This window comes from Anolis sagrei, chromosome 1 (assembly GCF_037176765.1).
Source record: "Anolis sagrei isolate rAnoSag1 chromosome 1, rAnoSag1.mat, whole genome shotgun sequence".
Taxonomy (NCBI): domain Eukaryota; kingdom Metazoa; phylum Chordata; class Lepidosauria; order Squamata; family Dactyloidae; genus Anolis; species Anolis sagrei.
This window is the reverse complement of record NC_090021.1, coordinates 322,625,216-322,643,168: the sequence shown is the minus strand read 5'-3', so window position 1 is coordinate 322,643,168 and position 17,953 is coordinate 322,625,216. Positions and strand designations below refer to the sequence as shown.

At 40.7% G+C, this 17,953-nt stretch overlaps 1 protein-coding gene across 6 annotated transcripts in view; it reads left to right on the top strand.

Moving 5' to 3' along the window:
- BEGAIN (brain enriched guanylate kinase associated) overlaps positions 1-17,953 on the top strand; it is a 303,147-nt gene that overhangs the window by 158,247 nt on the left and 126,947 nt on the right. For 4 of the 6 annotated variants that reach the window (XM_060755324.2, XM_060755286.2, XM_060755298.2 and 1 more), the window contains exon 3: positions 1,012-1,101. The exons of the other annotated variants lie outside the window; for them this stretch is intronic. In XM_060755324.2, coding sequence (XP_060611307.1) covers positions 1,012-1,101 — 90 coding nt within the window. The remainder of the gene's footprint in view (positions 1-1,011; positions 1,102-17,953) is intronic. 6 annotated transcript variants of the gene reach the window in all.

The window sequence follows — 17,953 nt, the reverse complement described above, 5'->3', positions numbered from 1 at the left end:
TTTCAGATATTAATGCTCCTAAGCTACCTTGAGGGTTATGGGAAGCACATTGGTCAAAAAATTATCTGAACCCACAGATGGTACTTCTTTTGTAAATAATATTAAAGAAGTTACTTAACTAATCCTTTCACTATCCAGGCCATGTGTTGAACAGAGCTGGAAAAAGTTACTTCTTTGGACTCTTAACTCAGGGCTCTTCCACACAGCCCTATATCCCAGAATATCAAGGCAGAAAATCCCACAATATCTGCTTTGAATAGGGTTATCTGAGTCCACACTGCCATATATTCCAGTTTAAAACAGATATTGTAGGATTTTCTGCCTTGATATTCTAGGATATAGGGCTGTTTGGAAGGGCCCTCAGAATTCTCCAGAATCCCCAGACTGCATGGTCTCTGGTTGGCTGATTTTGAGAGTTAAGACTCCAAAAAGTAACATTTTTCAGTCTCGGTACTGGATGCAAATATTCTCTTCAGGATTTCTCTATTCTAATCATGCAGAATGGTTGCATGAATCCACCCTTTCTTTTAATTTTACACCTGAAGTCCCATGCAGACTTACAGGGGAATAAATCCCATTGATCTTAGTGGAACTGCCTATGAATAGATGTATATATAATTAATTACTCCATAAACCTCTTTTTGTAATAAGGCCAGGATATCTCACTCAACATTATGACATACCAGAAAATTTAATGTTTGTTATGGATCTTTTATGTATCCAATCCATCCTAATGAATTCAATGGATATCAAGATATATGGGTATTGACCCATTCTACATTAAAAATGCCTTGCATATTTTTTTTCCAAACGCAAAGTGTCAGATTTACAATCTAAAAGATACTACAGAAAAAGGGAAGGGAAAGGGAGGGAAAAGGAAAATGAGAAACTCAGGCACAGGGTCATAATATTCTTTTAGGACATTGTGTGTGGGTTCTGAAGCTAGGTTACCAGGCAGATGTCTGTTTTGACCCATTCCTAGCCATGGTTTATCCTTTATTCATGCTGCAGGGTGCGAAATTCCTGGGTGCCAGCTTGCCTATGGCAACCTAGAATACTCCAAGGCAGGCTCACAAAATCTTCACCTAACCTCTGGGACAGGTAATTAAACAGTCATGTTTTATCAAATTGATGTTTCTTTTATGACTTTCTGCTCTTGCTTTTTAATTTTTTTAAAAAACCCACAGTTCCCTTGCTAGTTTATTTTCCAGGAATTTCAATAAACAGATGCGGCGTTTTGGAAATGTAGGATTTGACAACAGCTCCATTTCATTATCTACACCACAGAGCTTCACAGCAGCCTATTTTAATTATTAATGCCATTGTATGGTAGCAGCTAAAAGTCTGTTTCACTCATTCTTTAATTAATAAAGCTTCAAAAAAAACAACAGAAGTTACAATGGATTCTGAACAGAGTTGCCAACGATTTGGTGGTGTTCCTGTATCTTGATCTATAGCAGTGGTTCTTAAACTGTGGGGCATGGACCACCAGTGAGCCATGAGGATGAAAAACTAGTCCATGAGCCTCCTTCCTCTTTATTTATTTATTTTATTTCTGCTCCTTTCATGCTACCTGCCACTCCTTCCCTATCGCTGACCATGGCATATGTCAGAAACTAGAGCTGATGTGGTCTATCCAATTCAATTTTCTGAATCAGCACCCCACACCAAATCTAAAGTTGACCAAAAACTGATTCATAATCCTTTTATTACTAATGTTTGAGAGTGGTCCCTGGTCAAATAAGTCCCTGGTGGAAATGGCCCTTGGTGAAAGTAGTCACTGGTGGAAGTGGTCCCTGGTCAGAGTGGTCCCTGGCCAAAAAAAAGGTTGGCAACCACTGATCTATAGATATCAGTAGGCCAAAATGCATATCGACATATTATGGAAGTCTTCATCTGATGCTTTCTGAAAACCAAACTGTGCAGAAAGTGGTGGTGGTGGGGTAATTTTGATTACTGTAATGCTGAAAAATAAGCATATCTGTGTATTGCTGCTATTAGAACTTGCCATCCCTATAGAGCCAAAGGTTAACTGGATTGCTTGGATTTAAAAACACACACACACACACAGCACTTTTGTTTATAGTGTTTCTGTTGAATCTCTGGTCTCCAGAAATGTGTTATTCTAGATTTAAAAAAAAGGAAAAAGTTGCAACCACCAATAATTGGGAAACTTACTTTTTTGCAGCTAACATGAGCAATTGAATTGTTGGCTATGCATTCGAGGAGATGAAATCCTAATATTATTTTCCTCCTGTCCTCTGGGAATAGCATAGCTACAAGAGCCATTGTTCACATTAGTGCCATTCTTACACAGCCTATACTCTCAATATTTTCTTAGGGATGGGAGGGTAGTGAGCTGATATGACACCTTTCTAGGTGGCAATGCCTGTGCGGCTGTCTTTTCCCATATCTTTACTAAGAAGGTTTTTAGCAGCTTTGGATGTGTATCTGATGCAGAAGAGAAAAAGGGGTTGGGGCTGTTAGCAGCCAAACTTTTCCCTGTCATTTCCCCCCAGAAAACTTCTGTTTTCCCATTTTTCTTAGCACATATATTGTTTTCAAGAGAGAGGCTGCATTTGTGATTTTTGTTTGTTTGTTGGATTTCTATCCTGTATCCCTTCACAGAGCTCAAAGCAGCATATATGGTCCTCTAGTTCCAAATATCATCTTTTAACCAACCTTGAAATAGGTTAGGCTGGGAAACGACTAGCCCAAAATCACCCAGTGAGATTCGTCATTTGTAGTTCCCATCTCTTGATCTCTGGAGCTTGGAGATACCAAGAAAGCAATTAAGTCAGATCCAGGTTTACTTACATAGAGATAGCATATTCAGGCATTTTCCACAATAAACTAGGCAGATGTCTGGTATGGAAGAGTCACCCTGTCTGAACCCTGCCAAGGAGATATGGAGTGTAACTCTAACATACTCTTGCATATCTTCTTTAGATGGCCACCATGTAATATGAGCTTGTTAAGGTTTCCTCCTGTCATAGCACCATGGGGCTGTCAGACCTGGAAAGGAAACTAGTTAAAAGTCCCAAGTGTCAATCCCATGAAAAACCAACTGTCATGAGAAATAAACCGTTCACTTCTTGGGTGACCTTTAACCTGCCTCTTAGCTGAAAGAACAGAACGCCTCAGCAGGAAAATGACAAGTCCTAAAATAGAAGCACTGCAAGCCTCAAATAGATGCTTTAGATATATAGATAATATATTTGACTACAGCTAGGACCTCCATATGCTATTCTAAAACAACCACTACAATTTCTATGCTAGGGCTACCAAACTTTTTGTCTGCCAGGGTGCACACAGGTGATTGGGGCTTAAACCCAATCTATTATGCCATGCTGGCTCTCCAATTGGCATTAATAAAATTAGATCTGTAGGTATGAGTAGCTTAGTGACTCATTGCCTTGTATCAGTATGTAAGGCTTCTGTGAAAAGAGTTTGTTCATTAGAGCCATTCCCTTCCATCCTCTCTCTCTTGTCAAAACAACCAGGATCAACCAGCTTGTCTCCTGTAATCTGAAGTGAAATGCATATTACAGAGGCTTGAGAGGCTAAAATATGACAATTCCAGCTTCCATAAGTGTCCAGCCTACTTTAGCTTCCCTGACTCATCGTTGGCTTTGGCACTGAGTCCCTTGTATTTCTTGTCTTAGCCAAGTAATTTGTCTTACTCAATCATGCAGCTTCCCCTCTCTCAGATATATAACTCTCAGGAATGTATTTTCAGCAAAACAAGAGACCTTGTTAATGTATGGGTGTGTGTGTGTGTATCTAGCAAAGCATTTTGAAGACTCCAGATCAGCTTTTGTCTGTTGAGAGGTCCACTGCCTCTGTTTGGAAGATCTGACCCGCTCAGGTCCTAGCCATCCTGTGTTCAAGAATAAACTAAAGTAATGAACAGATATGAAATATGACTATATTGACTGCAGGTAGATTGTAAGGTGATGCCTTAATATAGTGGTTTTCCAACCTTTGGTCCCCCAGGTGTTTTGGACTTCAACTCCCACAGTTCCTAACACTGGTAAGCTGGTTGGGATTTCTAGGAGTTGAAGTCCAAAACACCTGGAGGCCCAAAGGTTGGGAACCACTGCCCTAAGAGATCAAAAGCAAAACATGTTTTCAAAAGTTCTTTCACATCCCCTGAGCCAAATGCATACAGCAAGATTTCTTATACTCTTAATCTCACTCAATGTACTAGACACTATGGGTGCATCCAGACAGTCCCTTTATTGCAGAAAATTCCACAATAAAAAGAGGGCTGTCCAGATGACATTCTGGGAAACCCGCAATTAATTTGCCACAAACCAGGGTTTTCCTGGTTTGTGGTGAATTAATTAGATAGTGGATTTATTCTACACCTTCTTGGAAGGCATGGGATAAACCCTCTATTTCCAGTGTCTGGACTGCAGTCCAGACACCATTCCCACAGTTTTCTGGACTAAAACTGTGGGAATCCAGAAAACTGTGGGAATCCAAACCCCCATCCCACAAAGCCTTAAAACCTCTCTTAAAAGTAAGGAAAACCTACCTGGCCTCCAGTAGAGTGTTGCTAGAGCTCACCGGATGCATACAAATGATGTGCCAAGAGAGCGAGGGGGGGGAATCGATCCCCCCCTCCCCCCCCGCTCTCCTGGCATGTCATTTCTACGTGCCAGGAGAGCTCCAGCAACATTTTACTGGAGGCCGGGTAAGTTTTCCTTACTTTTAAAAGGGGTTTTAGGGCCTTGGGGGATGGGGTTGGGATTCTGGGGGGGGGGTGGATAGAGGCCCAGGAACATCTGTGTGTGTGGATAGGGGCCCAGGGACATCCGTGTTTTTTAAACATGGATGCTCCTGTGATAAAGGGCTGTGTGGAAGTGTTCTCAGCCATCTCTCCTCCAGGTCCAATACAAAGAGGTGTCCATGTGCTACTGGATCTTGTTTTTTGGAGGTTACCGTGATGTTCTTAAATGATTAAGAGACTGAGACATTACCCTACTTGTAATCCTGAGGAGAGGGAGGAAGAAAGATCTGTGTTAGAGCATAAGTATTCATATTAGTAGGGAATCTGACACAGCCAAACATCAGTAGAAATCATATTTAGGTTATCTTGTTTTTGTCATGCATGGCTTGACAGGAAACTCTGGTTATAAGAAGGGGGCTTTCAAAGAATAGGTTCACTTCAGGATCTCCATGGGTCAGAAACACTTTGAAGGTATACAACAATAAAGTAATTTGTATAGGCCTCTGAGCAATTTTAGGAGAAAGAGAGACAGTCAGTTGCAACACAGCAAAAGTTAGATTATAAGTGTTTTTGTTCTGAAAATATAACTCACTCCATGCTACTACATCCCATTTGGATTTCTTGCTGCAGGGTTCACTGTAACGTGCTATTTTTCTAGTCACAACATGATTGCTAGAGAAACCCTAGGCTTGCAAATAAGGACCACAAGGGGAATCTTCTCTATTCCTAAGGGAGTCTGTTTTCTTACAAGCAGGAACCATTGTACTCATCATCTCCAACATAATCCAGGGTTTCTGACTTTAAACAAGCAGTATAGGAGAAATGAACAAATGGTAGAAAAATAACAAGAGAAAGAAGGATTCTGTGTACAAAATGTTGTGACTGGTCGAGGCTGTACCTGTAGATTTGATTCCTTTAGATTTCATGTAACCCAGAGTGAAACAGTTCTGGGGCTTTGGGGGCTGCACTTACCCTTCACTGGACACACCATTGAATCATATATAATGTGTAAGTTGACATCATGTAGAAGTCAAGGGCAAGTTTGGAGCCAAAATATGGCTTTTGATATGACCCATGGATAAGTTGACAGTCATTCAAGGAGATGGTGGCAGGGTATAAGAATAAAGCTGTTGTTGTTGTTAATATTATTATTATACATATTTTCAGGATTCTTCCTATATACAGTGGGCCTTTGGTATCCACTGAAGTTTGGTTCCAGGATCCCCCAATATTGAAATCCATGGATGTTCAAGTCTCATTATATGCAATAGCATAGTAAAATAGTGTCCTTTATATAAAATAGCAAAATTAAGGTTTGACTTTTGGATTTTTGAAAATATTTTCAAGCTGCCAATGGTTGAATCCATGAATGGTTGAATGCAAGGTCCATGGATAGGGAAGGTTAACTATATTTTCAACTATTCTCTAAAGATACCAACACACCCATCCGCCCATATCCAGCAGGGGGTTAAACAACTTTCAGGATCTGAGGTTGCATGCACTTCTCTGTACTCTCTCCTGCTATTGCCAAAAACCAATAAGCATTTCCAGCACTGACAAAACTAGAAACACCATGCACAGTGAGCACAAATCTCAATTCTCTGCACCATTGTACTCACTATCACTATCACCTAGTAGGCACTCTTTACCACAGAATGCAATTCTACTGGGAACAAGATATATGTTTCTCATATGTTTCTCAGCAAGATCATCAAGATCTTGTTCGTGTTGGTAGAACTAGAAATAACAGTTGCAAAAATTTGGAAACAGAAACGCCAGAGGAGAAATTGTTGCCCATCTTCCCAGCCAATATCATTCTAAAACTCAAAAATTAATTTGCAATTTGGCCTAGAAATTTCCATTTATATTTTATGGTTTCCTTGGCAGCTCATTGTACAAAGCACACAAGAGAAAATTGATGAAAATTTGCAGAGTTCAGCCAGGAAATAAAGACCATGGACAGCTCCTTGTGCAGCAATGGTTTATTTTAGACCAGTCTCTGGAGCCATTCATGTCTCCTGTTTCTCCTGCTGTTAAACCTGTTGGTGCTTAATGCAGCTGAATGTTCTGCCCTCTCCACCTGAGTCCACTCTTCAGAATCATGACAACAGGGCTGTGCTTGTATATTTTCTTCTGCTTTTTAAAATGAGTTTTAAACTAACTCACTGTTTTAATATAATTGTTTGTTTAATCATAAAATGATAGAGATGGAAGAGTCTACAAGGACTGTCCAATCCAACCACCTACAATGCAGGGATATACAATTAAAACATTCCAAACAGATGGCCAGTCTATGTTTAAAAACTGCCAGAGAACAAGAATCCACTACACTCTCAGGCAGCATAGTCCACTATTGAATAGCTTTTTAAGTGGCATCTTTTTTCCAGTAGTTTGAATCCATTGTTCCCCAGTCTCAGAAGCAGCAGTAAACAAGCTTGCATCCTCCTCAATATGGCATCTTTTTAAATACTTGAACATGGCTATCATATCCCTTTTTAACTGACTCTGCTCTAAGCTAGACATGTCAAGTCCCCTAAATCACTCCTCACAGAGTATAGTTTCCATAACTTGTACCGTTTTGGTTGCTCTCCTCTGGATGTAACTTGTCTGTTGTTTAACTTTTGTAATAGTAAACTTTTAATTTTTTAAGCCATCTTAGAAAAGTGAGATGTAAATAAAATAATTTTATGAAATAACACACTGGGGACAATTAGAAATTTGACACTCCAGAGCCAATTGTCTCCTGGATGGCTTTTACTACCGGCATAGGCAGAAGGGAATCCTGACCAAACCCAGTGCCAAATCCAGCTCAGCACCACTGGACAACCACCTTTATTGTCTCCTTCCTGTTCTCGTTGTAATGGCCACCACTAGAGTGACATTTCTAGTGGCCTTTGCTCATCACCCGAGGTGACATCATCCAGGTCACCAGAGCAACTTAGAGAGAGAAAGAGGGAGAGGATTGTCTCCCCTCTTTCCCTGCTTCCTTCTCCAATCGCCCTTGCACCATTGCCCTTATTACAGATGATGGCCACTAACTACATTGCACCTGGAGGCCATCACTACAACGGGAACAGGAGAGGGACATTAAGTGCTATCCCATGTCCTTAGACCATCTGAGTCTGAGGAATATAGGATGACCTTGTAAACTCTTGTGCCAGATCCATCTTGGAAACAGCTGAATTGTTTACATGAGTCTGAAGTAATCGTTTGCTCTGCATTCTTGGGGAAAATTCAGAGGAACCTGTGACTTTTGTTACTGAGGTTCAAGGCCATGTTAAACAGCTTTTGCCCAAGTTAACCTGAATCAGCTCTGTGCGTCATGCAGTCATCGTAGAGGTGATTCACTCCTCCCTTGGGATAAAGGGTCTGTGTAGATGTGCCCCTAGACTATCTTGTCCTCTGCCGCTTTTGACAAAGTCCTTGACATTAAGGCTAAATGAGCAGGCATGGTTTAATAATACATTTAAAAGCCTTGCATTCAGCTGTAAGCTTGAGATTACATTTTTCCCTCTTTATATTTTATGTTTCATCAGATTACACAAAACATACTCCTAATCTAAATTTATATCTAATCCACCCTCTATACCTATCAACCAGAATCACCTCCTTCCTCCATACCCTAACCCTCACTTCTCAATGGTTGTTTTTCATCACTTTTCTTTAATGTATTGCCTATCTCTAGACAATCAGCATCCAGCACACCTCAACATTATACACACTGACACATCTCTCCTTATGTGTACAATGTCTTTCTTTATTTACTTTAATGTGTCTACTTAAAATATACCTGACTGAATTCATGCATTAACACACACCTGCAAGGATATGTAAATCACTTGATTTTGTTTCATTTTGGGGGGAAAGGCCATTCATTTTGGTTTCAACACAATTCATTTTCATTTACTCAACAGTATTGTATTGATTTTGATAGAGATTCACATCACCATGTTCTGCCTGTACCTGTGGTGCTTTCCATCCAAATGAGGGCAACAAAATCTAGCATTCCACTACGTTTTCGAAAACATAACTCCTTCCAAATGTCAGATGTATAAGGAAAAGAAGACAAAATGGAGAAGATTCTAAAAAAAGATGACACCCTAAAAGCATATTTTTCTTTTCGGTTCATGACCCATCCTGTCTGCTACTGGTTGTAGCTTTATTTTATTTTTATCTAAATGGCATGGCATTTTCCATCTTTGTACCAGAACATCACATTTTCCAAATTTTAAATCAATTAAACAACATAATGATGAAAAAGTAAAATAAACACTTAAAAAGGAGAAAAAAACATATACCACTATGATTTGATGTTCACATTGGTTTTATGCTCCTTCAAGTGAATGAGGGTATATTAATTCCAATTTTGACTTAGTTTTAAAATGTGGTGGAGGCTCCTTCTTTGGAGGCTTTTAAACAGATGTTGGATGGCCATCTGTCAGGGGTCCTGGAATCTGTCCAAAGGAGAACAAGCCCTATAAGGAATGGCTGAAAGAACTGTGCATGTTTAACCTGCAGAAGAGAAGGCTGAAAGGAGACATGATGGCCATGTATGTATATATATGTGAGGAAAAGTCAAAGGGAGGAAGGAGCAGCTTGTTTTCTGCTTCCCTGGAGACTAGGATACAGAACAATGGCTTCAAACTACAGGAAAGGAGATTCCACCTGAACATTAGGAAGAGCTTCCTAACTGTGAGAGGTATTGAGCAGTGAAGGCTCCTTCTTTGGAGGCTTTAAACAGTCTGGATGGTCATCTGTTGGGAGTGCTTTGAATGCAATTTTCCTGGTTCTTGGCAGGGGGTTGGACTGAATGCTCCACCCCCTTGACTTGGGAAGAACTTCCTGACTGTAAGAGCTGTGACAGTGAAACTCTTTGCCTCAGAGTATGGTGGAGGCTCCTTCTTTAGGAGTTTTTAAACAGAGGCTGGGTGGTCTCTGTCCGGGGTGCAAAATGTGATTTTTCTGCCTCTTGGCAGGGGTTGGACTGAATGGCCCACAAGGTCTCTTCCAACTTTATGATTCTTTGATTCCATGATTCAATGCATTCACAAGCCTAAAGCATATCCATGTAATGCTAGGTGGCAGGCAAGATCCTTGTCAATGTTGTCAATTAACAGTGATACATCAACGATTAATCAACAATACATTTGTATGAAAATGAAACAAAGTACAGCATTTCACCAAAACAGTGGACTCCAAAGGAGATGGGATTGGCCAGAATTTCCTCACACTTCATTTTTTGTACAAGAGCTTATATTTGCATTCATCACAGAAAATGGGTATCTACCTATCCCTCAAACTAATTGTACCTTACCTCATCACTAATAGCAGATAAAATGATGTAGAAGCATTGGAGGTTAAAAACTAATCGCATCAGCAAAGACTATTACTTTTTAATCTCCAATGCTTCTACATCATTTTGCTTGATACATTAGATAATAAATCTTAATACATCAATAAATCAGGGCCAAAATATGTTGAACAGAGGATGAAAAAAAGTGTTACTTCAAAGCAACATGATGGGCATACGGAGAGAGATGCAATCAGGAATGTAGGAAGAATTGGCTCTAGCAGATGGCAAACATCACTGTGTGGACTCTGCTCTTTAAAATGTCAAATGTAATGCACGTTTTGTTTAGAAGGGTGGCGTGGAGAAGCAAATAAATATGCATAAAACTAACAAAGCTATCCCAGACACATTAACAAGTGAATCTATAGCAGGGATAGTCAACTTTTGTGGCCTTATAGGCCCTTTTTTATTCTTGAGTCCCTCTGGAGGTGGGAAAATACTGAAAAGCAAGAAAAGGTAGAAGTAGAAGCAAACAAGGTCCACTTGTAATTTTTTTTTGGGGGGGGGGGGTAATGAGACCAGTACTGAAGTATGTGAGAGCCCCATGACTTATATAACAAATCTCAGGCTTGCCAAATATATTAAAAACAATAAAAAGGGCTTATTTGATTACATCAGTAGAAAAAGGAAGAACAAGGAGGTGATAGGGCCACTGTAAGGAGAAGATGGGGAAATGCTGACAGGAAATAGGGAAAAGGCAGAACTACTTAATGCCTTCTTTGCCTCAGTCTTCTCACAAAAAGAAAGCCATCCTCAACCTCAGCAACATGGAATGGATGAAGGATTAGAGAAAATCCAACTCCAAATAGGGAAACAAGTCATCCAGGAATACTTGGCTGCTCTAAACAACTTCAAGTCCCCAGGACCGAATCAACTACATCCAAGAGTATTGAAGGAACTAGCAGAAGTCAGTTCGGAACCACTTTAAAAGTCTACAGATTCAGAATTCAAAATGACCTTAACAGATTAGAGAGCTGGGCCAGAACTAACAAAATGAATTTCAACAAGGACAAAAATATGAGATACTACACTTAGGAAGAAATAAAATGGAATGCAAAAATACATAATGGCTGATGACTGACTCAACAACAATCCATGTGAGAAAGATCTTGGAGTCTTCATGGACAATAAGTTGAACATGATCAAACAGTGTGATGCAGCAGCTAAAAATGCCAATGGTATTTTGGCCTGTATAGTGTCTAGATCCAGGGAAGTCATGCTACCCCGCTATTCTGCCTTGGTCAGACCACACCTGGAAAACTGTGTCCAGTTCTGGGCAACTCAGTTTAAGGGAGATGTTGGCAAGCTGGAATGTGTCCAGAGGAGGATGACTAAAATGATCAAGGGTCTGGATAACAAGTTCTATGAGGAGCGGCTTAAAGAGCTGGGCATGTTTGGCCTGAGGAAGAGGAGGCTGAGAGGAGACATGATGGCCATGTATAAATATGTGAGGAGAAGTCATAGGGAGGGGGGAGCAAGCTTGTGTTCCGCTGCCCTGGAGACTAGGACGCAGAGCAGTGGCTTCAAACTACATGAAAGGAGATTCCACCTGAACATTGGGAAGTATGAGAGCTGTTCAGCTATGGAACTCTCTGCCCTGAACTGTGGTGGAGGCTCCTTCTTTGGAGGCTTTTAAACAGAGGTTGGATGGACATCTGTCAGGGGTACTTTGGATGCAATTTTCCTGATTCTTGGCAGGAGGTTGGACTGGATGGCCCACGAGGTCTCTTCCAACTCTATGATTCTATGGTTCTATAATTCTATGAAATGAATTGCCCCTTCTGATGGCCTTCAGGACAAGCAACACATGCTTCCTCCTATTTCTTCCTTATCCTTCCTTCCCATCCCTCATCCCTCCTCCTCCGCTTTCCTCCCTGTCCTGCTCTTTTTCCTCCCTCTCCTGCTGTTCCCCTTCCTCCTCCCCTTCTTCTTCCTTCTTCTCCTCCCTCCTTCCCTCCTTGTTTTCCTCCTTCATTTTCTTCTCTTCATCAATTTCCTCCTCTCTCTTCCTCCTTCTTTTCCTCTTCCTCCTCCTTTTACTCTTCAAGAAAAGGAATACTTTGTGGGCTGGGCCAGATAAACCCATCTTGAAGCATGGCCTGCATTTTACCTACTTCTGTTCTGTGCTACTAGCATTCATATTAACTTTATATCCTTGCTTTCCCCTCAACACTGGGACTTGGGATATGCTATAAGATGCATACTAAGGTTGTACTGAAAGTAGATCATCATTTTCTGACTCATAACAGATCAAAAAGAATTTCTGACTCCGAGCTGTTTAACAATAGTAATGAAAACAGAGTCTTTCCCACCTCCAAATTAAGTAATTAGAATGTCTGTTATGTAATAACTAAGATGAAGATCCTAGAAGCCTGAACTCTTTCTGAACTCTGAAGCTGGGGTGATAATGAAACCCATGTGGAAAGCCTTATGCCCTGAGGCCAAATTATAACTAAAGAGACAAATCCACCCTTTAGATGCCCTTTCCCCATGATAACAATGTTTGGCTGATTCCCAGTTTTGTATTCTAAAAGGTTGAATTGCCTCTTCTACAGCTCAACTGCTGGCAGAGGAAGGCTTTAGACAAAATAAGAAGATAATTGTAAGTGATGTCTTTTCCTCTTGATCTGACCAAAACCAGTTACCAAGAACTTTCTCAAACTGAATCCAGCCCTTGGATATGCCATTTGCACAAGGAAGGAGGGAGGCCAGTCAAGGCCATGACATATGTTGTCTGTGGTGAAGCATCAAATGCTTCCTCTCAAATCAGTGCATAAAGCCGTTACATGCCATCAAATCCCCATTGACATATAGCAGCATTATGAATGATAGACCTCCAAAAGATGCTGATATTGACAGCCCTTGATTGAGTCAACCCATCTGAAATCCACCATGACCAAAGCTATGTCTGTCTTATAACCAGGCCTGAAACTAAATTACAGTAATAGAATCATAGACTAATACCACAGAGCCTCACTGGAGAACGTAGTAGATTCCTCCAGGAATTTTCTAGGCCATCTAGTGAGACTCTATGGTAACTTCCGGTAGAAGTCATTCATTTCAGTAGGGTTCAGTTTTATCCAAGGTTCTCCTTTTCCATGGTTGGTTCAGGGATGTATCCCCTATGGATATGAGAGCATGTGGTGCATCTACACTGTAGAATTACTGCAGTTTGACGCCACTTTAACTGCCATGACTCAATGATATGGAGTTGTGGGAGGTGTAATTTTAGAGGGGATTTAGCCATCTCTGCCCAAAAGTGCTGGTGCCTCACCAAGCTAGAAATCTCAGGATTCCATAGAATTAAGCCAGGACATTTAAGGTTGTGTCAAAATGTCTTAATTCTAGCCTGTAGATGTACCCATACCATATAGTACAAGGGTCCCCAAATCAAGGCCCACATTCTGGATGTGGCCCTCCAAGGTCTTTTACCTGGCCCCTGCCCTAAAGTTTAGACGTAGGGTCACCCTGGGTCTGAAATGACTTGAAGGCACACAACAATAACAAACCTAATTAATGTGACTATCTCAGCAGCCAAAAACAGGCCCACAATTCCCACAAAAATACTGGTAAGTTTATGTTGGTTAAAATTGTTCTTCATTTTAAATATTGTATTGTTATTTCATGTTTTTTGCACTACGAAGAAGATATGTGCAGTGTGCATAGGAATTTATTCTTTTTTTCCAAACTATAGTCTGGACCCCCAACAGTCTGAGATACAGTGAACCATCACTCTGCTTAAAACGTTTGAAGACCATTGATATAATAAGATCAAGAAGTTGAGTTGTTGAAAAAAGCCATCAACCACTTTCAATACTCACTCAGCCAATCTTCCTCTGTCTTGTTTAGATATCCAGGAAGGGCAAGGGGTCTAGGACACAATCATTACACCAGCTATTTTTTTTAAGCGTAAGGTGTTTGGGGGCTTTGCCGGATTGGGAGAGGGATCTTAGGGGCCAAAAATGCCAGATCCAGGGACTACACAGCCTGCCATCTGCTCATTCCTGGCCTAGCATATAGCACGCTAACAGAATATTGTAGGCACATTTAATGCTGGAACCTGTTCCCTTTCATTCTTTCCATCCATTCACTTCCTAATAACTTGCATGCAGTACTTGCCCGTGCCTGCCAAACAAGGGTCCCAATTAAAAAAGTGTGTTCAGTTCCCACTGGAGGCAATGGAAATTGTACAGTCCTGCCCAGAGGCAGAAAGTGGCCTAATTAATTAATTTTTTCCCTAATATAAAACTCGGCAAGGCTCCAAGGATATCCGATAGCAAACTAGAACAGGCGAGGAGAGCTAAAGCAAGATACAGACATCCTCTGCTTAAATCATTTTCCTACCATGACAAAAGGGTTTAATTGGGTGGCATCAGATGACAGGCGATTGGCAGAAGTCTCTTAGCTACTTTCCATCTTGAAATTTAAGCACATGCAAGTACAGTTTTGCAAGACTATGAGTTCCAGAAGCTCCTAACCAGCATGCCCACACTGGATGGGAGATTCTGGGAACAGTAAATGGGAAGATGAAGAACATAACTTCCAAACTTTGCATGTAATTCCCACATGGTTCATTTTCATTGGGCAGCAAACCCTTGTTGTGTTTATAATCAAAACACCATGTTTGCTGGAGTTATGGGTACAGGAACCCTGCAAAATTTGAAAATTTACCATTTAAAACCCCACAATTTTTTTTCTTTTGCCTGAAAAAATACTTCTTAAGAACCTCATCACACTAAAGAGTGAATCCACTTTAAATCCGGTTTACAGCCTCACTAAACTACAAACCCCAGAATTCTGCAGGAGGCAGAAACCGGATTTGAAGTGGATTCATTTTCTAGTATGCTGAAGTAGTAGAAGAATCTTGAGAATAGATCATCCAGTGCAATTATGTGGTCAACTTCCTGTGCATTCCTATCTCATAATCCAGCGTATGACTGACTCATGTATAGTTCACCTACAATCAAAGAGCATTCTGAACTCCACCAATGATGGAATTGAACCAAATATGGCACACAGAAAATATATATCAGTGATAGGTGGGGGGGGGGGCACCAAAATACTGTTTGCTTACCATTGAAAATTACCTAGGGCCACCTCTGCCCCTGACATTAAGTCCAGCCATGTCCGACTCTGGGGGTTGGGGCTCATTTCCATTTCTAAGCTGAAGAGCCAGCGTTGTTCATAGAAACCTCCAAGGTCATGTGGCCAGCATGACTGCATGGAGCACTGTTACCTTCCCACCGGAGCGGTGCCTATTGACCTACTCACATTTGCATGTTTTTGAATGGCTAGGTTGCCATAAGCTGGGGCTAACATTGAGAGCTCACGCCCTTCTCTGGATTCGAACCTGTGACCTTTTGATCAACAAATTCAGCAGCTCAGCACTTTAACCCACTGCGCTACCGGGGGCTCCTGTATAGATGTTCTCTCTCCCCCCCGCCCCAAATATTTATACCTGTATTTCCTTCCTATGTGCTTCAGGGAGTCGACCCTGAATATCAAATATCTGTAATATCCAGTGTGAGTTATCAAATACTGCATATTATGTTTTCTCAATCATGATTATTTCTCCCTGTTACAGCAAGTTAACTTCATTTTAGCTGAAATAGTTTGTGTCCACTCAGGAAGCAGAGCCTTTTCAGTACCTGGAATTATGGATGGCGTCCTATGATAGTGGTGTTTTGGCCAACAGCTCCCAGAAATCTCAGCCAGTTTATCAGCTGTTAGGATTTCTGGGAGTTGAAGGCCAAAACACCTTGGGACCCACAGGTTGAGAACCACTGTTCTACGAGAACTTGCAGTAGTCTTCAATTGCACCGACAAATGCAGGCTTATTCTTGTAACTGGCACCATGGCTTGTATTTTATCCTGATTCTATAAAGTGGTGTAAATGTGCATTAATTCTATAATGTGGGCACAACCTGAGTAGGGTATACCTATAGGCAGTAAGCTGTGTTAGGGATTCAGGGGTTCAGTAACCTTTGCCACACATATACTCCTATCCTGAAAGAGAGAGGGCTGGAGAAACGAAGGTGGGAAGCTGCCCCCCCCCCCCCACCATGACTCATCCCAGGGGAAGATGCTTCACTTTGGCCCTAATCCTGCTAAATTGCTTCTGTATACCTACACCAGAAAATATAGACAGTCTCTCTTTCTACAAAGTAATGACATAAAGAATCAAACAGCTTTGGGATTTTGGGTGTCCTATGAGATTACTTGGCTCATTTTTTATGTTTTCACAACCCGTGCAAGAATCCTAGAACTGCTGGTTTGGAGTTGTTGGGACCTAGATTGAAAGCTGGTTGAGTTAAGGATGAAAGCTCTCTAAAGCTCAAGGGAAATGCAGTGGCATCCAGATGCCTGATTTCACAGAGAAGACAAGAACCGAAATTATTGCCTACTACAAGATCAGATAAACCTCAAAGGAATAGCACATCTGTGCTGGAATGTTATTTTAGCAGAAGCAGCCCCCCTGGTAGTTGCTCTGTGCTTTCATATTTTCAAAACGTGGCACAAAACTGTCATTTAGATAGAAATCATATTTTCAATGTTTCATCTTTGGTGTTCTTTCTCGAATTTAAAGTTCTCTGAAGTCTTAAGAGAAGCAATTTGTAATCCTATAAGTGCACTTGAGTGTGTGTATATGCATATGCAAATGAAAATTCTATGATTATATATATACTTTAATTTTTTTTACATTCGCTTTGTTTACCATATAACCTATTCAAAGGAAACCATAAAGGGAAAAGGAGGCAAATAACATGAGCCCTTCTTGTGGCTTTTACAGCAGTGTCTACTAGGAGGAAAAACACAGAGAAGAGTGGCACCCCATGGATATAAACGTTTTCACCTCTTAACACCCACAGAGGAATCTGCTGTGAAAAGCACAGCAACATTTGTTGTTGCTGTGTGCCTTCAAGTCATTTATGACATATGGTGACCCTAAATTATTTCCAAAACTGTAGTTTTAGAGCCATGATAACATACAGCTGATTCAAGTTCAATTCTCCATTAATGGATGTGAGATGCTGTAGTATAAAAGAATGAGGTCATGCCACTTGTTTGCGTATTTAAGGCCATCCCAAGTTGACTAGAGCTGTTTTTGACCACTGGGTTTATGTCAGAAAGGACTCCAGTATTGCCTGCTGGAAGTCTAAATCTATTTATTTATTTGCCACACTTTTATCCCACACTTTTCAGGCGAATCAGGGCAGCATACAGACTGGCAACAATTAGATGCTGAACACACATAAATACATAATTTAAAACAGGTTAAATCACATAATAAAATTCATATAAAAACAATTTAAAACTATAAAAATCAATGACTTCCAGGCTTAAATCCATGTCCATTTGCATTGTTAAGCCGTTCCATATTCGTCCACAATACTGAGTTTATCTGGTTACAATGAGGTTCCAAAAGCTTGCTTGAAGAGCCAGGTTTTTACTCTTTGGGGATTTTCTTTTCTTTCCCGAAAATTTCTTTCCCAAAGTCACACACCTTAGAGCAAAGGAGACCTCCCAATTAGTATATCCTCTAAGGAAAGCAAGTGGCCATCAGTGATCAGAGTGACTCCACCATCATTGAAGAGATTATTACTGGAATCCCAACAGGAGCATTCCTAGGAAGATAAGAGTATGGAGAACACACAAAATAGGTGGTGGATAAGATATAAAACTAGATAATCTCATAGACATGCCTTGCCTAGCCTCCAAATGTTAGGCAAAATATGGGGAAAAACCTAATTCCATAACATTGGGTGGGCAAAGTAGTCTGTGGGCTACATTCATCCCAAACCCTTCAACCATCTTCTCTCTCTCTCTCTCTCTCTCTCTCTCTCTCTATATATATATATATATATATA